This window comes from Panthera pardus, unplaced genomic scaffold, assembly GCF_024362965.1.
Source record: "Panthera pardus isolate Hobbes unplaced genomic scaffold, ASM2436296v1 HiC_scaffold_10, whole genome shotgun sequence".
Classification (NCBI taxonomy): Eukaryota; Metazoa; Chordata; class Mammalia; order Carnivora; family Felidae; genus Panthera; species Panthera pardus.
This window is the reverse complement of record NW_026526655.1, coordinates 26,807,678-26,824,599: the sequence shown is the minus strand read 5'-3', so window position 1 is coordinate 26,824,599 and position 16,922 is coordinate 26,807,678. Positions and strand designations below refer to the sequence as shown.

At 37.8% G+C, this 16,922-nt stretch overlaps 1 protein-coding gene across 1 annotated transcript in view; it reads left to right on the top strand.

Annotated features, from left to right (window-relative positions):
- Positions 1 to 16,922, top strand: part of UNC80 (unc-80 homolog, NALCN channel complex subunit) — a 225,344-nt gene that overhangs the window by 41,742 nt on the left and 166,680 nt on the right. The window contains 8 exon segments of the mRNA XM_053905349.1: positions 1,083 to 1,344; positions 2,471 to 2,605; positions 4,564 to 4,780; positions 5,412 to 5,552; positions 6,563 to 6,831; positions 7,911 to 8,288; positions 12,743 to 12,889; positions 16,764 to 16,911. Coding sequence (XP_053761324.1) covers positions 1,083 to 1,344; positions 2,471 to 2,605; positions 4,564 to 4,780; positions 5,412 to 5,552; positions 6,563 to 6,831; positions 7,911 to 8,288; positions 12,743 to 12,889; positions 16,764 to 16,911 — 1,697 coding nt within the window.

Below are 16,922 nucleotides of genomic sequence, written 5' to 3'. Positions count from 1 at the left end.
AATTTCTCCTCACTTCTCAGTGGCTACATTTTTTGCTGAAGCTCTTCATGTGTGAGTAGTGCTACACTACACACCCGTGCTAGTTTGTAGCAGGGTACAAAAATTCCCCTTTTGCATCACCTAACTCAGGAAGAAACTGTGCTTGGGGGTTAAGTTTACATTTTAGTTTTAAGGTTCCATTTTGGATTCCAGAATTTCTAAGTTTATAATTTATCATTTATTGTCTGCCATTCACTGGACCATCTGTTCCTCAAGACTAAGAAGTTAAACTTACTTATCTTCACATCCCCTAAGATACCTAAGATGATGTATTCTACTGAGTAATTAAATAAACTTACCTTATAGCGTAATTAAATTGAACACTAAATCATGACTATCGCATGTGTTTAAATTGAATAACAGAATTTCAGAACCTTGAGATTTTTAAAAATTAGTTTTGCTATTTATATGAACATATAGCTTTATAACTTTCAAAATGATTTCAAAATTTTGAAAATTTTCTTCATAGCATAACTTTTGTTTGTTTAGTACTTTGCAGTTTTCTTGTTTTTTTACATACTATTATCACAATTGATATTAAAATAGCCCAATAAAGTACACAAATATTCCCATTTCTATAAAGGAAAAAAAAACCTGATAGCATAGTATAATCCTCAATCTGAATCTCATCTCTTTCTATAGACTCTCCTCATTGCCCATCACCCAAATAACTCACCAACTATACCAATTACTTATTCTCCTCCACCTACCCAAAACTCATGATTCTTTTTTTAGCTCTATACTTTTGTAGGCATTGTTCCCCCTGACTGAAATGTTGATCTGCCCTCCTGCCTCATCCTCAACTTTGCCTAGCTAATTCCAACCTATCTTTCAAAACTCTTTTTAACCTCTCTACTTCCAGAAGTATCTAGCAAAAGTGAAATTAGTAAGACTAGTTGGGAGGATATTAGAGCAAACCAGACAAAAGTTAAGTGAATAAATAAGGAAACAAATGAGAAAAGCAGAACTATAAGCCATGTTGTGTCACCCCTTGGAATGTTTGGCTTCCAATATAATCGTCTTCTTTCTGTCCTTGGAAACAGAGCCTCTCTCGTGATACCTCCATGCCAAAGGTCCCGCTATGCCACCTACTTTGACGTTGCTGTTCTTCGCTGCCTACTCCAGCCTCATTGGTCTGAGGAAGGTACTCAGTGGTCTCTGATGTATTATCTACAAAGGCTGCGGCACATGTTGGAAGAGAAGCCAGAAAAGCCCCCAGAACCAGATATTCCTCTCCTGCCCAGACCCAGGAGCAGCTCGATGGTGGCAGCAGCTCCCTCACTAGTGAACACCCACAAAACCCAAGTAAGAGAAACTCAGTCCATTGTCTTTTGAATCACCAATTTTGGCCATAACAGATTCTCTTTTTCTTCCATGCATCCATCTCTTATTTATTCCAGTGCTGACTATTTTTTTGGTGGCTTACTCTAATGAAATTGTCCTTTCCCTTCTATCTTTTACTAGACCCTTTTGCTTCTTTTTAGTATCGAATTTACTGTTCAAAAAAAATGGTATCTAAATGCCTCTTGTACACACTAATCTAGAGTTAAGACTCTGATGATCCAGAATAATGGGAAATTGGGCCTTTCAGCTACCTGAAGTACTAGTTAATAGATTGCTCTCACATATAACTGTTAATTACTGGTATCATGAAATGTGACATTCGCGTTATGTGGAACATGGTTTAACTTTTTGCATAGCTCAGAATTTTTCAGCGCCTCAACATCATAATTAGAAATATTGCTTTTCGATATATAGTCTTGCTCTTCATTATAGATGTTTGAAAAAAATAAACTGTATGCCGATTTGATGACATCCCCCTGAAAATCACTTTTTGGTAAATAAATGTGTTAATAGCAACTTGAACACTTTTTCTTTCCCTCTTTCTCATTGATACCATGTATGTTGAATATGTAGAGAAAAAAAGGTGTAATTTGCAGTGTGTTCCAGTTGTTTGGTTTACTTAAATATGAATTGGCTATATCTGAAAAAGTCTACATATTCTGAAAATAAACATGAACAATCTAAGAGTATAAAGGGGGAGATACTCCATTTTAGTAGTAGATGACTCCGCTCAAAGTAAAAATCTCCTTTGGTGAATCATTAAACAGAAAAACTTTTTTTAATAAATAAAAATGAGATAACTGTCTCCTCCCTATTTTCTTAGCTTTCCTGAATCTGGATCCTCATGTCTCACCGTTGAAAACTCCAAACACAAGTTACAAAATATATGATGTTTCTCCTCAGTAGCAGGATATGGATTCTAAAAGTCTGGACACACAAGTTAAATACTTCATAGATATCAAAACAGAAGGCTTACCCCTCATAAAAATAGGACATAGAAAATGTCAATTTTCTTGTCAATAAGAAAAGTCTTTGGATTTAAAGCCCTAAACCCTGATCATGAAGTCTACCTTTATTTTCTGTTAAGGATCTCACCATGAAGTGTAATGAAGAGGAAAAATCTCTTAGCCCTGAGGCATTTTCTAAGGTTTCGTTGACTAATTTACGTAGATCTGCAGTTCCAGATCTTTCTTCAGATCTTGGCATGAACATTTTTAAGAAGGTGAGTCAAACCACTTATGCTCTTTGATATTTTGGTGATTGAAATACAAATCAGCATGACATGAGGTACTTCTGATCATGCTGCAGAATAAGGTGGGCTGGGAACGGAACCTTGAGAAGAGAGGTCAGCCCCCAGTTATAACATGGCTTACAGCATGACCTTGTGTAAGCCCCTCTGTGTTTAGGAATGTTTGCCATTCTAAATGCTACCAAGCTTAATCCTGATGACATGTACAGAGGGCTTTTAGTAGTGTGGTGGTGGAGGTAGTCGTGGTAGCCATGATGGCAACTTAGGTTTCTATGATTCATCTCATTTCATCAAGCATTTTATATAACTGGTTCTCATTTAATCCAATGAGATCCTCATTTATCACATTTTGCACCTAAGAAACTGAGTCTTACTGAAGTTCTCAGAGTGATTTAATCATCCTGGAACATTTATTCTTGAAGTCATCTCCATTTTAAAGACAACAAACAAACCAGACTCTTAATAAAGTAGCAAATCCTTACAGCAGATCACTAGATTTTCTACCTTCACAACTTGTTATAAGTCATAGCATAGGTTTCCATTCAATAAGCATTTTTTAACCATCCACCAGAATTCTAAAGATGAAAAATTAAAGGACGAGTGTGCACTTGGGAGTTAGCTAATGAGAGTTCAAATTCTCACTCTGCCACTGTCAACCTGTGTGATACTGTGCATCAGTTTCTTCATTTGAAATTTGGATATATAATATACTTACCTCAAAAGGTTATGAGGATTAAGTAAGATAATTCACATTAAGGTCCTTACTGTGCCTGGCACTTTGTAAGTATTCAATAAATGTTGACTATTCTCAAAAAAGAAAGGAAGGAACCGAGCCTTAGAAATTTTGGTAGTCCATGAAAGCTTGAGTCCAAACTCAAAACTAGGTCTTCAAGCTAAATAGTTCATGCTCTTATGAATCCATCCTTCCACCTCTCTTTTTGTAAGTATATGGAGCTAATGAGATAGAAAATAATATGTATAGAATAATGTATGTGCAGTAGCTTTATTTTCCAATTTTCGAAATAATCAGCTCAATTGTGTTCATGGAAGACAGAACATTTATTATTAACTTATCTATAAGCTCAGAGTGTTGCTAAGCAAGCAGTCATGTCTACTTCATTATTAATACAATAATAGGCAATGGCTATAGTTTTTCTAAAAACATTTGATCATCAGGGGAATAAGTTTTCAGTACTGACTGCACATGAGAATCTCTGGGGAGCCATTAAAAATTCATGTGCCCAGGCCTGAACTCAAGCCAATTAGGTCATAATTGCTGAAGGTTAGGCCCAGACATTGGTATATTTTAAATGCTTCCCAAGAATTCTGAACTCTTATTTATACTGGGTTTTAAAGTTGTTTGGTAGGAATAATGGGTTTATACCAATTCATGCTGTGTGTCTTTTTTAACTCTCCTTATGAACAGTGGCACACATTTGAAGTTGTCTGGCCAGAACCGTTGATCTCAATCCTGAAAAATGGAACAGAAAATACTGGCTGATCTAAGTGGTGACTTAGGGATCCTATACTCTACGTCAGTGGTCCTCAAATTTTAGCATGTATCATAATTACCTACAAGGCTTATCAAAACCCACATCACTAGGTCTTATCTTCTATGTTTCTGATGTAGTATGAACCTGAGAATTTGTACTTATAACAGTTTCCCAGTTGATCCTGATGCTGCTGGTCCAGGAACAAGCCAACCAAGCAGAAAGACGCAAGGGATATGTTGTCTTTTGCTTTGTTTCTTTCACTCTTTCAATGCATTGTGGAAATGTCACCCATCTCTATCGGATGATACTCAGTGACTTTCTGAGTCTCTTCTTCCTGGAACATTCCTGTGATTTACTGTAGATTGTAGAGCCCTTTGGGAAGCCAACTATCACTTTTCCTTTGCCCTGTGCCTAACCCTTAACCTCTCATCCTCATAGTTCAAGAGCCGCAAAGAAGACCGAGAGAGGAAAGGCTCCATCCCATTCCACCACACAGGAAAGAGGAGGCCTCGAAGAATGGGAGTGCCATTCCTGCTTCACGAAGACCACTTGGATGTGTTCCCCACCCGAAGCACGTTCTCCTTCGGAAGTTTCCCTGGGCTTGGAGAAGATAGGCGAGGCATTGAAAAAGGAGGCTGGCAAACCACCATTTTAGGTGACCACAAGGACTTTCCAAAGTAGGGCAGAGCTTGAGTGACCTGTTTAGAAATCTGGATCTAGGGCTCCCGGGCAAATCTGCATCTTTCTTGAACAGTTTAGTCAAGAAATGTGGGCCCAGATGCTAGCTTCCTAGTACCAAAGGAATGCAGGTAATTTAATTAAATATGGAAAAACCCTGTATAATTAGGTAATGGCCCTATTTCTTACATACTCTAGATGTGGAAATATGGCCTTAAAGGGTCTTGTGCATTAACTTCATTGTGAATCCAAAGGCAGACTTTAATTTGGATATTAGAAAAGGGAAATGTAAAGAAAAGAAAGATTCTTTTTTCTTTCTGAATGACATATTCAGAAAGCCAGCTCAGAATCAGGAACCAGAAGCTAGCTGGAACTCCACATATGGTTTCTGACATTTGGCTTAGATTGGGGCTGATCTTATGACAGGCAGCTTCATCAATCATCTTGACCCTGACTATCCCCAGGACTAGTTTCATTCCTACTATCTGACTGTGCCTCATACACTTCCCAATGTCCCTTTACTCTCACTGCCATCCTTTGGTAAAACAACATCTTGGCAGAGAATCTTCCATTTTCAAACCCTCTTGTGGTGCTCTTGTCCATCTCAGGGAAATTTACCCGGCGGGGCAGTTCGGATGCAGCCACGGAGATGGAGAGCCTGAGTGCCAGGCACTCACACTCCCATCACACCCTGGTGAGTGACCAGCCAGATCACTCCAACAGCCATGGAGAAAACACTGTCAAGGAAGGTGGGTCGGAAGGCGCACCTGCAGGCGGGAGTTCAGGTTCCTTTTCCTGTTTCCTGTTTTTACTCCATGTTTCATTTTCATTGTAATCTGGTTCCTTACACTTTTTGAAAATTTGCATTCATGTATTACATTGCTTGGTAATTTACTAGTGAGCCGTTGTTAGGATTTCCTTAGTAACAAAGCTACTTGATGGCATACTGCAAACACCATGCGTCTCAGAGGGAAAGCAAGCCATGCAAATTTGTTTTCAAAAGGTCATAGACCCACAGGGCTAGAAGAGACTTGGAAGACAATTATATGCATTACTTGGACACCCTGTATGATGTCCCTCTAAAGGACTTGTCCACTTTCAATGTGAAGAAAGTCACTGCCTTCCAGGGCCACCGATTCCTTCCTCAGACAGCTACGATTTTAAATAAGTGCCTTATGTGCTTTGTGTGGAGAAAACATGTGTGTCTGGGTGGAATCTAAAATGGGTTCTTAATCCGTACTCTTAACCTATGAGCATAATTTGAGCTCTCTTTTCCCAGGAGTATATTTCAAGTATTTGATGATACCAGTTAGTTACCACCACAAATTTATGTTCTATTACTTGTAAGCAAAACAAAAAAAAAATCCTTCTTATTTGTTGCTTAAATATGCTAGATAAAACCAAATATTTTACCAGCCACAAACTTGGGGAGAAATACTTCAACTCAACTAGCTTAACTTTATCAGTAGGATCTGCCATTTAATAGTGGGCAAAATCCACCTGTTAAACAAAAGTTAAATTCTAGCCTGAGTCTTAAGGAAGCCAGTTGGAAGTCATATTTTCTATAACCTTCATTCAGATATTACATGGCCTTAACACTTGAGGCAATTCCATGAGAATTGAGAATAGCTTTGAGACTATAAGTCAAATATCTACAAAAGCATCAGCTGTGATTGTTGTCATGATAATATAACTGTCTGACATGATAGTGTGGCAAGTTAATATGGGGAAAACTAAGACATTGCTTTCTTTTTATTAGTGCAATCCCAGATCTCCACTATTACAGTTGCAACCTTCAATACCACATTGGCATCATTCAACGTAGGCTATGCAGACTTTTTCAGTGAGCATATGAGGAAGCTCTGCAACCAGGTGCCTATCCCAGAGATGCCACATGAACCCTTGGCATGTGCAAACCTGCCTCGAAGCCTCACAGACTCCTGCATAAACTACAGCTACTTAGAGGACACGGAACATATCGATGGGACCAATAACTTTGTCCACAAGAATGGCATGCTTGATCTTTCTGTAAGAAGAAAGAATTTTTCTTACCAAAGCTTGGAAGATAATGGCTCTTTGATCCAGTTTTTATAATGCTGGGTAAAATGGGTATATAGATTCTTAGAAATGTTGAATCTTAAAATGAAAAAGCTACCCATATACAAAATTTCACAAATATGTCAACCATCATAGATGTATCTTTCCCCTTTTTTTCCAAGAATTACATTAGGTGTGATCTGATCTCAGAATATTTTTATAATCCAAAAGAATTAGCAAATCCTGAATATGTATATATAAATATACATAAGTGTGTGTGTGCTAAGTCCTTTATAAAAAGTTCTCAGTTTATTTTATTATATAAGCAACATGATTCCAAACCTCCCACATAGCAAGGGAAAATGAATAGAAGTCCATTAAAAGATTTAAACTTGCATTCTCAGGAATGCCTGTCTTGATTATAGTTATTACCAAATGAAAGGGTTGTTATATTTTACAATTATATTTCACAAAATGTTTTATTTCACATTAGGGAACTGGATCAGCAAATAATTTAAAATATTAAAATCAATGAAAGGACATAATTTAAACATGCAAATATTTTGCATTTAAAATTGAAGTGTAAATAATGATACAATTGTGAATACATAAATGTTCCCCTATTATAGAGATATGGAAATTGTTGTTCTTTATCCACTATTGACATAAAGTGAAAGGCAGAGGATTAAAGCACTTTGGTGTAAAAAATCAGTTGAGCAAGTTTCCATTTGGACAAAAAATGTCTGCCCCATTAATCACTGTTTTTAAGTACCCCTATTAACTGTCTGTATGATGGCAAGTTTTGGAATACTTAATGTGAGATAATACAGACATTTTTTTCACACAGACATTTTTAATTCTTTGGGTGACTTGTACTTTACGTTAAAAACGTACACAAGGTCCCAATACAATGTAGATAGGAACATCTGAGAATTAACTGAATTATTTATGCTTAAGTGCTTAGAACAGCCTAAAGGAAATGATTAAACAGAATAACCAAATCTGTGTACGAAGGTGTAGGTAGCTCATGTAAATTAATCATCCTCTGTTTATCTTTGTCTTCCCCCCAGGTTGTTCTGAAGGCTGTTTATCTTGTCCTTAACCATGACATCAGTTCTCGTATCTGTGATGTGGCACTAAACATTGTGGAATGCTTGCTTCAGCTTGGTGTGGTGCCTTGTGTAGAAAAGAACAGAAAGAAGAGTGAAAACAAGGAAAATGAGGCTATGGAAAAAAGAGCAAGTGAGGGAACTTTCCAGTTCAAAGGAGTATCTGGAAGTTCACCCTGTGGATTCGGGGGCCCTTCGGTTAGTGGAGCTGGAGATGGTGGAGGAGAAGAAGGAGGAGGTGGAGGTGGAAGAGGTGATGGAGGTGATGGAGGTGATGGAGGAGGAGGTGGAGGAGGTGGAGGTGGACCTTATGAGAAGAATGAGAAGAATCAAGAGAAGGTATGAATGAACCACCTTCTGTGTTCTCATGAAATGTTGCCCCTAATTTCTTTCCAGTGCCTGCTTGCCAGCAATTAGTTGACTCAATCACAATTAGTCACTAAAACAAGAAAGTCACTAAAACTAGAAATCTCTTCATTGAGTTTTCACCAGGCATTAGTAGAAACAGTTACATGAAACTATTCTCAGTTCAAAAACTGTATTGTCAATTCAAAGACCAATTCAAGCAGTGTTAGAGCTAATTCCCTGGTCATGTCATTTCTGCAAGAGAGTATCTACATTACCATAATTCTCAGTCTGCCACCAACGATTGTCTCTTTCTAGTTTTTCAGGGTCTGACCTAATTGAGCAATGTTTTCTTCTCAGACTACCATAGCAAAATATCACAGATTGGGCAGATTAAACAAAAGAAGTTTACTTCTCATACTTCTGGAGGCTAGGAACTCCAAGATGAAGGTGCTAACAAGGTTTCTGAAGCTTTTTTCTTGGATTGTAGGTGGTTGCTGTCTTGTTATGTGCTCACATAGCCCCTTTTTACTGTATTCTCTCTCTCTCTCTTTCACACACACACACACACACACACACACACACACACACACACACCACCCACAGAGAGGGAGAGAGAGTGACTCCTCTGTTGTCTCTTTTTATAGGGCACTGATCTTGGGGTGCCTAGATGGTTCAGGCAGTTGAGTGGCCAACTTCATTTCAGCTCAGGTCATGATTCCAGGGTTGTAGGATTGAGCCCTGTGTCAGACTCTGTGCTGAGCATGGAGCCTGCTTGGGATTCTCTCTCTCTCTCTCTCTCTCTCTCTCTCTCTCTCTCTCTCTCTCTCTCTCTCTCTCTTTCTCTCTGCCTCTCTCCCCTGCTCAAGTGCTCTCTCTCTCTCTCTCTCTCTCTATCAAAAGTTTTTTTTAAATAAAAAAAAAATAAGGGCACTTATCAGACCAGGGCCCCACTCTCATGATGTCCACATCTAATCCTAATTACCTCCCGAAGGCCATAATCAAATACCATCCTATTGGGAGACAGGGTTTCAACATACGAATTTGGGGGAAACACAAGCAGTATCATTTTTCCTCATGATGGTGTTTCTTCTCCTGATCTAAGGAACACATTTTGGGGCAGCCAATTTCCATCATGGTTGAGAAAGAAAGGGAAGAATTTTGTTCAGTTAATTGGTTGGTTTGTTGGTGTTGGTTTGAAAGACTAGCCTTGGTACTCTCATGTTTTACATCTTATGTTTTTAACTTTCTTATTATTGACTATCCCTGATTTAATTCCCTTTGCTCTGGCAACACCTCCTTTATGATCTCTGCACTTAATGCCAAGAATTAGTTTTCTCCTTTAATTTGGGTTTTAAATAAGAATTACCATAGCTTAAAATCACATAACTTACACTGATTCCAGTATGAGGTTTTTGTTGGGAAATGCTGTTAACAAGTTGAAATCAACAAAACATTTGAATCTCTAACAGGCCACAATGTACATAGCAGGTTGTGTTTACAGGTGTAAGATGACATTGTTCGGAGTTCTACCATCTACACATTATCTAAACTATGAATTGTCCGTTTTTTTTCTTACAGTGTGTCAGGTTTTTACATCTGAAAAGGTGTTGCCGTGCTCCTTCCTCTTTTACACTTTCTTCTCCATGTCTTTCTAATCCTACTTGATACATTTTTAATGTGTATTTATCATGTGTGAAATTTTGATAGACTTTTATTAGTAAAGCTTAGATAGTCCAACTAAATTGAAGAAGGCTTTGTTATGTATCCTAAGAATTTCTGAATTTCATTATTAGTATTATATTTTTGTTTTTACTTCTAAAATTATATCCAATTAGTATCTTCATCTGATTTCTTATTATAGACCTGAAATTCTCTTGCAAATTTAAATCTAGTTATTATACTAGGTACTAAATAATATAAATATTATTTCAACTTAAGTTATCACTCTTGATTAGATGGGATTTTTTGAAGTTAGATTATGTGGGCTCAAACAGCCATCAAAATATCAATGTTTTGTGGTTATGCAAAATAATATTCTTTATAGTAGAAAGAGTTTATAAAATAAAACTTAATTATAGGTCAAGTGCATATGTTTGTGATTCACAGAGGTCTGTTCTTCCCCAAATCCCTGTTATTTTTGGTGAAATCAGAATTTATCTAGTCTTGTACTCTAGTAATACCAGAAACATGGGGAATTGATTAATTCAGAAAGGAAGATCTAATTTCTATTTCTATATTTGCTACTAATACTGAGAGCCTGAAATGTATCTGTCCTGATTTCTGCCTATAGCTTGAAACATCTTTCTGAATGTCTGCTATAAGAGGAATCTAAATCCTAAGGACATCTGAAGGTCCAAAGAAAATCAAACCTGAATAGATACTTAAAAAGAGCTTTTGGAGCTAGAGATTTTTTTTAAGGAACATATAGTAATCTAAAAATGTATGTAAACCAATCTTCCAAATCAGGCCCTACCCAGGGTGAACTTTTCTGAGGCCAAGAGGGACTAAAATCCAGTGTAAGCTCTGCTCACTGAGCTCTTCACTCAAGGGCTGTATCTACTAAAAGGGCTCATCTTTTTCTGATTCATTTACCCAGAGGAACGCCTTTTCTAATTTGCACAAAGTTGTCTCAGAGGAAAGCAGTATCCCACACCTACAAATGATAAACATTTTTGTGCTATTATTGTGTGTCTTACATATTTTGACTCATGTTAGCCTCACAGCTGTATGATATAGGTATTATTATGATTCCCATTTTGTAGGGCTCAGAGTGGTTAAGTAGCTGGCCCAAGGTTATGGAGCTAAGATCTGAAGCGAAACTAAAACATTTCTGAATGTCATATATATATATATATATATATATATATATATATATATATATATATATACACACACATACATACATACATACATACATATGTATAATATACGTATGTATAATATGTATAATATATATATTATGTAAATAAATGTTTACTGATAAGTCCAAGTCTTCCATTTGCAACCACCTGATCTATAGAATTCCCAGGAAACACACTAAGATATAGAGATGTGTGTACGGGAAGTTTCCTGGGATGTCTTCGCAGGATCAACATCTATGAAGTGTGAAATAAGCAGGATGAGGTAGAGGGAAAAGCTGAACTGTAATATAGTTGTAACAGAGAACTCAGCCCATCACACAGGAAACTCTAAGCAAGGACAGCTCTCCAAAGTAATCTCCAGATGGAGTAAGGGAGCCCACCTTTATACACCCTCATCCACCCACCCACCTTCATTATGCCTTTGACCAGCCATTAGAAGCAGGCTGCTACCAGGAAGAGCTTAAGCGAGGCAACTCTCTTTAGCTAAGAGCAATGTCTGGAGAAGAGCTCAGTGGAGAGCTGTCAGCCATTAACAGGCTCAGAGAATAAATATTCATTCCTGCAGAGGGCATCTCAGTACCACATCCACTACCTGAGCCTGTAGATTGAAAAAGAAGACCAACTGCATAACTTTAGGGAAGGAGAGTCTACCCTACCCAAATTATGGAATATGATGTCCAGATAACTCCATCTCTTTCACATCCTACCCACATTTGAGTACTTTCAACGTGTGACCCCAGCGTTTATATACCAGTCTGATCCACAATCAGAAAAGCCCTTCATAATTTACAGAGCAATGCTTATCCATTATCCATTATTTCCTTTGTTCTGCACAGTAAATTGATGAAATAGAAAGGACAACTATTAGAAACCTTAGGGTTTTTTGGAAATAATCCACAGAAGTCCATTTTTTCTAGAAGCTATGTGCTCCACTAACAACAGGAATTAAATGGGCAAAAGAGAGGATGATGACAGTTATTATTCACCTCAGGAGGGCTTCCTATTTACCTTTGAAGGAAGAAACAAGCTGAATGTTGACAAATTTTGTATTCTCACTTTGCTTAGGCATGAGTATTACAATATAGTGAACATATTATTTTAGAAAATCCCTTAAAAATGCCAGAAGTTGCCATGTGATCTCAAAGCTCCAGACTTTGATCAGTTCCAGAAATTTAATAAGAATCCTTGCCTGGTGGTACTATCAGAAGCCTGCTGAAGAGGGTAGCTTCTGGGAAAATCTTTTTGTCTTTATCACTGATAGTCCCCTTTGTCTCTCTCTAGGTGGTTCTGATAGTCTGCCAAGGATACAGAAAGCATGTTTTCTAATCAAGAGGTCTACATTCATATCCTTTAGCACTAGAGGGTGATCAAAATGCACAGACATTTTCCTTTCTCTTAAATCATATTCTGAATTTTACAAAGATTAACTTGCTTGGTGAGCTCTTGACAATTCTGTCTTTCAAGTTGCACATGCTCACCATAAAACGTATAAAATTTGGTTTAACCACAAAATGGAATCTCAGTACCAAAAGGGCTTAGTGAGTAGGTGAACAGATGTCTTTTTTTCTTGTTTGTGGGTGCTAGGATGAAAGTACACCTGTAAGCAACCATAGGCTTGCTCTGACCATGCTCATCAAAATAGTGAAGTCTTTGGGATGTGCCTATGGTTGTGGAGAAGGACATCGAGGGCTCTCTGGAGATCGTCTGAGACACCAGGTATTCCGAGAGAATGTAAGAGAATTAAAGTAGATTCCATTTCCTCTCCCTCTTCCCTCTCTCCAATTTAGGAATGAGTCCTTTGACAATGAGGGTCAGTGTTCCCTGAAAAATATTATATTTCATAGAGGTGATTAATGCTGATTTGGATTGGGAAGATTCCCACAACATATCTCAAGACCTCTAAAACCCAGGCCTGGTAAAGCTTAATTGGGAAAACACTTCTGCCTTCTGCCTAGGGCAGGCCAACTCCCAGTTGGTGAAAGGGTGTATCATTGGAAAGTATGAATTAGAGTCTGAAAGACCTGTGCAAAGATAAATGCATTTAGCAAGTCTCTGATGGTCTGTGACAAATGACTTTTTAATCATCTGCCTGGGTACTATAGAAACATATTTTATATTAAAGAAAGGGGTCAAAGTTTAGGATTTAGTTTGTTATTCTTATATAGATAGGGAAAATGGCCCTTATTGGGACAAAACAGGACTATAAAAGTAGCCAGTCATGTTCTGGCTGCTTTGTTTCAGAATGAACCTTGACTCCTAAGTATTTAAGATCATGTCCCTTTGAACTGTGTGAAACTTGAAACTCTGCGCTTGGGCTTGCAAAGCATAATGCTGTCATGGAACATGGTCTTATTCCAGCTCATTTTCATTTGCCTCAGCTGATTGCGACTTTTCCCTTGACTCTTGAGCAATAACCCACCTCCATAGCAAGTCCAAGCTGAGACATTTGCCTCATGCATATGTTTGAATTGAAACCATAAGAAAATACCATAAGAAAATAAGACTTTTATGCAAATTTGAGTCCAGGAAACCCTTTGGCATATTTTGGCAGAGTTTTAGGATCATGTCAAAATCTAATGCCAGCCCATTTTTTCTTGGTATTAGTTTTTGTCATGAAATGTTCACACAGTATTAGCATGCTGGGTATCTTTCTTAATATGTCATCCACCTATCTATCCATTCATCCATCCTTGTCTGTTTCTTTTATGTTCTATTACGTTGTTTTCTATTAACTTATTATATTATATTCACAGTAATTAACTTCTAAATTATAAAACTTGGCAACTTTGACCAAGATCTAGATTTTGAGGTCCAAAATTTAAAAATCAAAATAATAATTAATAAGGCAATAGAAAGCTGACATTGCCCCCATCTTTGCACATGCATAAGTGATTTTTAATGTGTGGTTTTTAGTTCTATCGCAGTATGAATAAGTGCCTTCAAGGCTAAAACATTAACACTCCTCATACAGAAGACCAGTTCCATGAAACGAAACACTAAAAAATAGTAAGTGTCATGCTTGACTTGGAGGTACTAAACTGGCTCTGATGCCACAACCTGTCTTTCTAGACTTGAAGAAAATAGGAATAGTTGGATCAGAAGCCGCTTGAGAGACCATTGTTGCTGCTCAGTCTACCATGCTTCCCTCACTGAGACTCCTGAACATTTCCTGTCAGGATGTCTAGACAGTTTTTTTACCTGCCTTCTCAGCTTTGCTGACTTACGTGGCAAATCTTCCATTATCTTGTAGCCCAGCTTAATACTCATTATAGGGATTATATTTGCCTAATTTTGCTCAGCAAACACATTGTCCAAGATATACAAATCTGAGAAATTATCCCTGGGAAAGTCTAATTAATTCAAGAAGCTAGGTCTTTACAAATTTCTAAAGCATTGAATTTTCAGAGGTTGCTTAACTTTTAAGATATTAAGAATATTTCTTACTTCTACCAGATCAGGGCCTCTATACTTTAAAAAAATTTTTTTAAATATTTATTTATTTCTGAGAGAGACAGAGACAGAGCATGAGCAGGGGAGGGGCAGAGAGAGAGGGAGACACAAAATCCAAAGCAGTCTCCAGGCTCTGAGCTGTCAGACACGGGACTGACACGGGACTCGAACTCATGAACCGTGAGATCATGACCTGAGCGAAAGTCGGACGTTCAACTGACTGAGCCACCCAGGTGCCCAAGGGCTTCTATACTTCTTAGAAAGAAAGAGAGAAAGAGAGAGAAAAAGAGAGAAAGAAAGAGAAAAAAAGAAAGAAAGAGAAAATTACTATAATGATATTCATCAAAATGCCTAATAATTCCAGCATGTGTCTTTTAGACTAACCATTCATTGGTTGTCCCAAAATATTGAAAGGGAATTCACTCTGGCAGTTTTATATCTCTTGGAGAAGAGATTCTTGAATATTCATTCAAAATCAAAATACTTAAGGTTTTGATTCCTGATTCTTGCTTAAACTTCTCATTGAACTCATTTAGACATTCTAATGGCCTCTAAACAGTACATCTGAAACTATGCTGTCATTGGAGTATTTTGTAGAGAAGACAGGATAATTTGTGCTTCAGGGCTTTCCAACCCAGGATTTTAAAGTGCTTCATATGTGTTGCAATCAAGATCTTCACATATTTTTATGGGGTAAAAATTAAGTACTACTTCATAAGGGAAATATTTTATGTAAATGCTTTGAAAACATAATTTTTCAGCAAGCAGCATTTATTTTATAAGAAGAAAAAATGAATTTGCCTGAGAACCAGCAAACAGCAATATCTCTGGAATAAAAACACCTAATTTCTCAATATTCTAGGACCTAATAAAGGCAAAATGAAAACAATTACCAGTCCACCTGACTTTGTGATATAGCCAGAGAGATTACCACAAGGTCATACCAAGTTTATTGCTAATTCAGTTTTTTTTATACTCTTTCTTTCCCTCTCAAATTTTTCCAGAAGCTTTCTCTGGGCCTTGATTTGTTAAAATAGTGATGTAACTTAAATTTTCTTCTGGGAATCCGTTAAGGGCCCATCTTATGTGTTTAAATTCTTAGGGACTGCTTTCTCTAATCTTACTTCCATGATTGTGCCTGGTTGTCCAAAGTTCTCCGTCCTCAATTAAGGTGGTTAACTTGGACAAAGTCCTTGACTTCTGTGAGCCTCAATTTCCTCCACTGTAATATGGGGATACTCATCAAATCACAGAGGTGTGAAAGTCAAATGTTATACAGTTACAAGCAAGAAACATGTTTTAAACAGCAAAGCACCACCCAAATGTGATTTTTCTCTCCATGATAGGACAAGGCTGGGAGGCTTCTAATGACCCTCGATACTATCAGTGCATTCTGTCTGTGGCCTTCTGCAGCCAATGGCTGTGACTTTACTTGCTCTGATGGAGAGGTTATTCCCGTTCTCTTTGCCAGATGGCAGAATCATTTACTGTATTGTCTGAAATATAGTTGTGAGTAGCAGGGTTGAGCCAGTGGTCACTTGGTTGTCATGTCTATAAAGCCAATTTCTGTTTAAATATCAAACTTTCACATTGAAATACAGACACATAAACACACTAGATGTGCCTTTATTTTATGCCTCCTTCATGCTTGAAGGGTCCTCCCTTCCTGGCCATATATGAGAACACTGGATACCCACTTCATATATCCCTCTCACCCTCTCCATTAAATCTACTTAAGTCCAAAATAGCTGAACATGGGAGTGGCACCCTTCCTCCCACTGCACAAAGCTTTGAGGTTTTCTAAACCTGGGTTACCAATTCTATAACCTGCCTAATTTTTATACTTGGAGCATTTTTCATTGAGATCTTAAAATCGTGATCTTGGCAAAAAGACTGAATTCCTCTGGCACCAGCATTAGACATTAGCCTTGGGTTTTACTTGGAGCAGCCCTTCTAAAAGTAAAGTCCCTCATACTGCTCAGCTTAGTCTCTGCCCCTTCCTTGCTCAGACAAGGGGGGCTGGCAGGGTTGGCCAGCACCAGCCAGCAGGGATGGACAGAAGCCTTTGCCTTCCGCAGGCTTCTGTCTCAGACTAATGGTATCCCCAGCTTAAGCTGGTACCTGTGACTTCTTCACTTTTCTTCCTTCATTACAGGCCCAGAACTGCCTCACTAAGCTATACAAGCTAGATAAGATGCAATTCCGACAAACCATGAGGGACTATGTGAACAAGGACTCTCTCAATAATGTAGTGGACTTCTTGCATGCTTTGCTAGGATTTTGTATGGAGCCAGTCACTGACAGTAAGTAAAGC